Source organism: Penaeus japonicus, unplaced genomic scaffold (genome assembly GCF_977035675.1).
Source record: "Penaeus japonicus unplaced genomic scaffold, GWHDUDI00000001_assembly GWHDUDI00000010, whole genome shotgun sequence".
Classification (NCBI taxonomy): Eukaryota; Metazoa; Arthropoda; class Malacostraca; order Decapoda; family Penaeidae; genus Penaeus; species Penaeus japonicus.
This window is the reverse complement of record NW_028234412.1, coordinates 30460916-30468415: the sequence shown is the minus strand read 5'-3', so window position 1 is coordinate 30468415 and position 7500 is coordinate 30460916. Positions and strand designations below refer to the sequence as shown.

Here is a 7500-nt window from a genome sequence, read left to right as displayed (position 1 = left end):
CAGGATATTCTGTGGCCGTGTATTTGCCTTGACAACTGATTGAAATTTTCTGATTATTTCAGATGGATCTCCAATCAAGGTTGGACTCAAAGATGGAGTTAAGAAGACTGAAGTTGGAGGCGGAAGGGGCAATGCAGCTGCACCCCTCGGCAGTACCGCTCAGCAGCAGGCAGTGGCACAGCAAACCGCTTCAGCACAACACAAGTCTGACGAGCCAACTGACTGTTACCTCAAGGATTTGTACGCACAGATTACGTCAGTAGTTGCCTCAAAGCCTGATGAAAAGGATAACATTAACGAAGGTAAGCTCGCAAGCCCATTGGTTGGCGCAGTTGGTGATGCGATAAAGACCGAGGCAATTAATACGCGATATTCCGTTTTCTGAAAGGCTGAAAGACTGACGCTGCCTTATTTCTGTGACCACAGATGAGAGCGAGGATCCGGCTGCCGTGCCCATGATCTGGGTGAGCAAGTGGGTGGACTACAGCGACAAATATGGTCTTGGCTACCAGTTGTGCGATGACTCTATCGGCGTGCTCTTCAACGACTTCACCAAACTTTTGTTGCTGGCTGATGGAGAGTGAGTAAACTGTTCGGATTGTGCAATCAGAATCCAATCACACTTTTACCCTGGGCATGATTTAGCGGTGATATTATTATTTTTTATTTTGTAAAATGTTGATTGATTTGCATCTCGTTTGATGGTATGATTTGATCCCCTCAGAATTCTTTATAATGGTAATATAATTTGAATTAGGATGTTTATTGGCCATTTTATTGGCATCTCAATAAGGGCGAGTTTGTGTCTGTGTGTGAATGTTTAGTTGTTTATAAATTATATATTTTTTATTTATATAGAAGTATTGTGTTTACAGGAACATTCACTACATTGAACGGTCGAATGCTGAGCACTACCATACACTGAAGAGCTATCCAGGAGCACTGAACAAAAAGGTGACGCTACTGCGTTACTTCCGTAACTACATGAATGAGCACTTGTTGAAGGCGGCTGCTTCTATGTGCCCGAGGGAGGGGGATGAACTTGCCCGAATCCCCTCACTCAGGACCTACTTCAGGACACGATCTGCTATTATTCTTCACTTGACTAATGGAACACTTCAAGTAAGTCATTTTTGTCTAGTTCCGATTTTTGTTTAGAATTTCTGCTTCTATTTCTTCAATTCATTTTTATATATCCAATAACAATTTTCCAGTTTCATGATCCAGTTTTAGCTTGAATAAAACCCCCCTCAGTTTTTGCTTTTTACATTGATTACAATTGTATATAGATCTAAATTCAAATATATTTTGGAGTGAACCTGTGATACTAAAGGGGATGCATGTACACAGTTTATTTTGGTATTCATTTACTGTACAGCTGCACGCATAAGCTTTTGACTGATGTCATAGGTAAACTTAATTCTTTGTTATGTCATTGGTAAACTTAATTCTTTGTTATGTCATAGGTAAACTTAATTCTTTGTTATGTCATAGGTAAACTTAATTCTTTGTTACAGATCAATTTCTTTGAGGATCACACCAAGATTATCCTGTGTCCTTTGATGGGTGCTGTCACATACATCGATGAAAAGAGGAATTTCAAGACCTACAGGCTGGCCAGCCTTGAAAAGGTGAGATTGAATGATTTGATTAACTTATTTCACACTATTTACTTATTTCCACAAACTGAGAATGTGGAAGTTTTGAAAGATTGGTCAAGTTTCCATTTAAAAGAGAGATTGTGTGTCTGTATTAAAAATAAATGTAGATAGATACATGAATGGATATATTAGAAATGATTTATACAAATGTATATAAAGATTTTGTTTGATAGAAAGAGAGAAGGGTAATCACAGATCAGTTTATCTTGATATTACAATATTCTTTAACTATTTTCCTGTTTCTTCCAGTATGGATGCCGACCAGACCTTGCGAACCGCATGCGCTATGCCCGCAACATGATTCAAAAGCTTATGGTTACGAAATCCTCCACGACCAAGTCCTCAACTGCTTCTTCCTCTGCTGCTGCCCAGCACACTCAGCCCACCACTGCTTAAATAGTGCAACGATAAAAGTTACTGTCCAAAGGTTGAATATTTATTCACCAGTTTTCTAGTTATCTATTGTTTAAGCATATATGTGCTAGATCTAAACTTGGTTAGAATAGTGACAATTTTTAGCGTGTTTCCTAAGTTGAAGAACATAGAGCAGTTCTGTATCTCTTCCTACCTGTGACTACAAGTGTCCATGAAGTATGCCACTGTGGTAGTGCTTTGGAGGTGCTGGATATGAATATCCATTCAGGTGGATTAACTTGTACCAAAGTGATGAATGTATGTTAGGATACATCTTTGTAATTAGCCTCAAAGGACTGACAGGAAAGGTCAGTTTAGGTCATAGTAAGTTCTGATTTATATTTTCTGATGCGTTTCAAGAATAGACACTATTGCATGAGTTAAGACTTAGGTTTTATGACTGTAAATAAAACCTGATAGAAAGAGGAGTGCAACTTCTAGCTTGGAATTGGAAACTTAGAAAATGATTGATCTCCTACACTTGTATATGATCTTTTTTCTTATATCATTGCTAACTAGCACTTTGGTTTCATATCTGTTAGCATGTTATACTGTATGCTACTTTGTTGGCATCTATAGTCATGCCATATTAGTGAAATGAAAATCCTGTATATTTATTGTTTTTGAACGTTTGTTTTATTTATAGGACATTTTATAAGTTTGCAATAACTGAAAGAAAAACACATGGTGAATCACAGTATTTTGTACCACTAATTCATAATTTTAAAAGAAGATATCATTGCAGTACATGGCTGTTAATGTTCTGTTTTGGTTTAGCTTATGGATTTCTATTATGATATTTCTTTATATTGGTTTTGATTGTATCTGGGGAGTATATTACTGTAGGATATGCCAAACTCGGATAAAAGTGTGTTAGGGAATGAGCATTTTTTCAGTGCTGTTGGGAATAGTGTAATTGAAAGACTAGGATGAAACTAAGGCTAGATTGTGATTATTTGAACGTACTGGCCACTCCACAGTTTTAGTTTTTTTTTTTTTTTTTAATGATACATAAAAACAGAGTCCCACACAATGCGCCCTTATGTTGATGTAAGGAATGATAACAAAAACATAGGCTATGAAACTAAATTTATTTTATGTGAACTCTTGTTCACCCATGTTCTTCCTTCCCCTGTAGTAACAATGATGAATGTAAATAATAACTGGTAGATTGTAATGTGTTTTGTACTCCCTGATTGTAACATTACATACTGACTGTACTGACAAAAGTATATATTTGGATTTAAAGTTGAAGAAATTGATTTACAGATTTTCATATTCCATACTGCTTTGCAAGGAAGATTTCTGGTCACATTTTCATCTGATTGCATATCATTTTATTCATTATTTCCACAAGTGTTTGTATTGAACTATCACGCTGTACGTTTATTTTACACCTTGTATTTCTATCTCTTTATTTTACGTGATACATAAGTGTACATAGTCCATGCAGTAATAAAGTATGTATAATTAAGAGTCCTCTATTTATCCTACAGCTCCAACAGGTGCATCTGTACTAGGATGTGGAAACCTTGCTGTCACAAACATGGCTATGAGAAATATTACTAATTTGAATTGATGGACAGTATCCATGGAAATATCTATTGTTCCTTAGATATGAATGCTTAATATTGTCATCCATAAACACATACTAGCATTGCATTCTTGTTTAGAAACAGATAAAAACCTATAGATATATGTACTTCAATTCGATGATAAAATCTTACAAGTTGGTGTGCTGGAAAAAAAGGTTTACAGGCAAGAATACAAAGGTGCTATCTAAATGGGCAAGAAAAGAGTCATGTTATACTGGCACAAATGATTTTAAGTTGGAGAGGTATATATATGTAATGCAAATGTACTTCAAATAAGAATAGACTTGAATATGAAACTAGGTCACCCAGAGGTAAACATGGACAAGCTTATTTGAAGGGATTAAATTGAAAATAAACATTAAAGAATAGACTAACAACTTGCTTCTTTTTATTCATATACTCCAAGTACTATCAATTTGTCCCAATACTTGACATTGCATTGGGCAGTTTCATGCAGCAGATTGAAATATTCAAATTGAAGGGGATATTTTTTCCTAATTCTTTTTTTTTCAGCTTTTGACATCGAGTTGCGACTCATCTCCTGTAATGAAAATGAAAATGCTAACATAAATAGTTCACTGATTTCTATATAGACCTGAACAATTTCTGCTCGTAACCTTAAGCTGTAGATGTAGAGATGTCTTACAATTCTGAGTGTATTATATCTCTTGACACTTGCAGCTATATTATTTTAAGAAATTTACAGATAATATCTCCGAACACTGCCGAGAATTTGTCTTACACTTTCATGTTATTACCTGTCTTGACTTGTGACCTTTTGACATCATTTTACAATTATAAATAATGCCAGAATGGGATAGGAATGAAAAACTGTGGATAGTTTGCAATCCTTTATTCAAACGCATAGGTCAAACTATTAATATCTACAGACTGGGTTGCATTACCTCGCTTGCAGCTATACTTAGCACTCTCAGGTCATACTTTGACATTTCATTCAATGATTCATCAGAGAAATATCACCTTGCAATGCATTTATGCTTTACGTCGTTCCCTTTTCCATCGAAGAAATAGTGTCCTTGAATAAATAATATTTGAATATATTTTTATGAAGACAATAAGGCAGCTATCTTGCATATTCGACATTTTCATATTTACCGACATTTCATAACGGATTTTATCTTTCGTAATTAAAGATTCAATTGGTTTCTTGCGAAACATCGCACGTTTCAGAGCGCTTATTCGTACAATTCAGTCATATGTGTTGTAAACATTAGACATTTTTTTCTGTGAAAATGTGACTTAGAAGGAGAAAAAAGTTTCTAATAAAGTCGAATATCTTCTCTAGAATAACTGAAATAAGGCGCTTCAAGGCTAAAATATTGAATTACTGCAATCTGCTTTGAATTCAGTCTTTGGTCCACACGTTGCTAGCAACATTCCTGAGTTCGTGCTCACATATCGGTCATTTCAGTGACCGAACCCTTGTCCATATTAGCTACAGTAGCCTTTAATCCTTGTTCAAAAAGCTACTGTAAACAAATGAATAGAAAATCTCGCTTTTCTAAAATTGTGACCTACACGGCTCGACGTAGCTATATGACAACTTCCTTGGCAGTTCGATTGGAACAGCCAATCTGCATGCAGCCGCTGTCAGGTGAGGATACTTACCGGACGGACAGCGTTCGCTCATGTGGGCGGGGCTCAGTAACTACCGAAATTATAGCTTATTCGTTATACAGAAAATACATCAGCTGTCACGCTTCAGCTAATGAAATCCTTATTCGTGACATCATATACATACTCATCATAGCAGACAACCTTTGCCACACACGATATGTGCCTCTTATATCACAAATGCCCCTTGCCACACATGCAAGCAGACGCAGTTGCAACACGTTGCCAAGCTAAGGGACTTCAGGCGTGCCTCCTGTGACGGGTTTGTTGACGTGTGAAAAAGCAGCCGATTCGACATTTTGCACAGCTGCTCTGGACACGCTGAGGAACAGTGAGGTCAGGGGGTCCAGAGAGGTGACTCTGCCCGCGGTGCTGGCACTCGGCGGCGCTGCCTCTTGCTGGGGAGCGGCCGGAGGAGCCTGTGGTGCGCCTGCCGTTGGTGGCGCAGCGCGTATGGAAGGTGGCGTTGTGGTTGCCGACGCGGTTGAACTTATGGTAACTGGTAAGGTTGATAAAATAGTGGTAGCTGGTGGGGTTGTTGCTGGAGTAGTAGACGAGGAGAATGTTGTTGTGGTGGTGACCTGCGAGACGTCGGAGGATGGCGAGGACGTGGTCTCTGCAGTGGTTGACCGGTGTTTCGAGGCGCGACGAGCTTGCGTCGCCAGGCGACGCGCTGTGACCTCCTCAGCCCCTGGCATGATCAGGCGCACAGGATGTCTGGTCACTGGTCCTTCGGCCATCCTGTGCACCTCGTTATCCTCAACCGTAGGTATCGGAATTTCAGAGTTAATAGGAGATAGAGGGTCTTGAGGCGGGGAAGGCTGGCCAGCGGCGAGAGAAGAGGATGTTTGATTCAGAGCGACCTCGAGGTCCTCGGAGGAAGGTGGAAGCGCGGTTTCCGAGGACAAAGTATTCATGGTCTGGTCCGGAGCAACCTGCAGGAGGCGGTTACTGGCGCCCTCTGGTGGAACAGACAGATCAGTACTGGTGGGTGTGGTGGTGGATACCGGAGAAAGAGCAGCCTGAGAAGAGGATGCAACTTGTACTGACGGCGATGGTAAATGAGATGGCTGAGGAGAAGAGAGTGAAGTTGAAGACACAAGCTGGGGAGTGGGAATCACAGGCTGGTGAGTAAAGTTAACTTCTCGAGCGAGGGTATCAAGAGCTGAGAGGAGTGAGCTGTCTGGAGGAGACGGCTGGGCTTCGGAAGGTGAGTTCAGCAAGACATCGTTTTGCTGATGAGAAGTGGATGGGCTTTGTTCTAGGGTAGATGAGGCTAGAGAAGCAGAGGCTGGTATTTGAGGGATTGCTGAAAGGCGAGGAGACAGAGAGGCAGTGGCAGCGGGCGTTGATGACTGATCTTGAAGAACAGAGTTTGGGAGTTGTGAGGGGACGGAGGCCAGTGAAGACTGTGAGGTGGTCGGCATGGCATGAGGGGCAGAAGGAGGAGGCAGGGGTGAAGAAGAGAGAGGCGTAGGGGTCGAAGCTAAGGGCTGAGAGGCTACAGCCGGAGACTCGGACACGGAAACTGAGGGCTGAGAAGCGACTGGGACAGGCTGAGGAATGGCGAATGCGTTGGAGCTCAACGTGGATGGGTTGAGTGACGTATGGGCGGTCGTATGAATCAGGATTTCGGGATTGACAGGTGTTGGGATTAAGGCATTTGGCACAGGTGCTTGAGGTTGACTTTGGAGGGCCGTGAGAGGCTCAGATGGCACTGTAATTGCAGCATTAGATGTTATATCGGATAACACATTTGGCGACACTGTAGATGACACCGTAGATGGTAGGTGAGGCTGCAATCCAGAGGTTACATGGGACGGTACATTCGATGCCACCAGCAAAGCCGAAGTGATATGAGGCGAGGAACCGGGGCTGGAAGGCGAGGCCGCCGGGATCTGGTTCTGCGAGGGCGGCGGCTGGGGCGCGAAGGCCGGCGGGTGAAGCAGAACCACTTTGGAATCCGGGGAGCTGAAGAAGGGGAGGTCCAGCAGCGAGCGAACGTTCAGCACCGAGACCTGCGAAAAAAAGTTCGATAGCGTCTGTACACTCTGTACAAGGTGACACGAAAGGAACAAATACTGAATCACAAACAAAACTTGAATAGAAGTAGTTTAAAAAAAAGTGAAGTGAAAAGTCAAAGAGTGAAAAAATAAAAAGCAAAGAAATGTGGAAACGCAGGTGCACACCCACAC

At 41.1% G+C, this 7500-nt stretch overlaps 2 protein-coding genes across 2 annotated transcripts in view; one reads left to right on the top strand and one right to left on the bottom strand.

The window, feature by feature from the left end:
• The window catches only part of polo (Serine/threonine-protein kinase polo), a 52236-nt gene extending 48687 nt beyond the window's left edge, over window positions 1-3549 (top strand). Inside the window, exons 7-11 of the mRNA XM_043008067.2 lie at window positions 63-302; window positions 427-580; window positions 876-1122; window positions 1518-1631; window positions 1911-3549. Of these exons, the coding sequence (XP_042864001.1) occupies window positions 63-302; window positions 427-580; window positions 876-1122; window positions 1518-1631; window positions 1911-2057 (902 nt within the window). The 3' untranslated portion in view covers window positions 2058-3549. The remainder of the gene's footprint in view (window positions 1-62; window positions 303-426; window positions 581-875; window positions 1123-1517; window positions 1632-1910) is intronic.
• Window positions 3550-4508: 959 nt separating this feature from the next.
• The window catches only part of LOC122248197 (uncharacterized), a 6709-nt gene continuing 3717 nt past the window's right edge, over window positions 4509-7500 (bottom strand). Inside the window, exon 3 of the mRNA XM_086541212.1 lies at window positions 4509-7323. Coding sequence (XP_086397338.1) covers window positions 5536-7323 — 1788 coding nt within the window. The 3' untranslated portion in view covers window positions 4509-5535. The remainder of the gene's footprint in view (window positions 7324-7500) is intronic.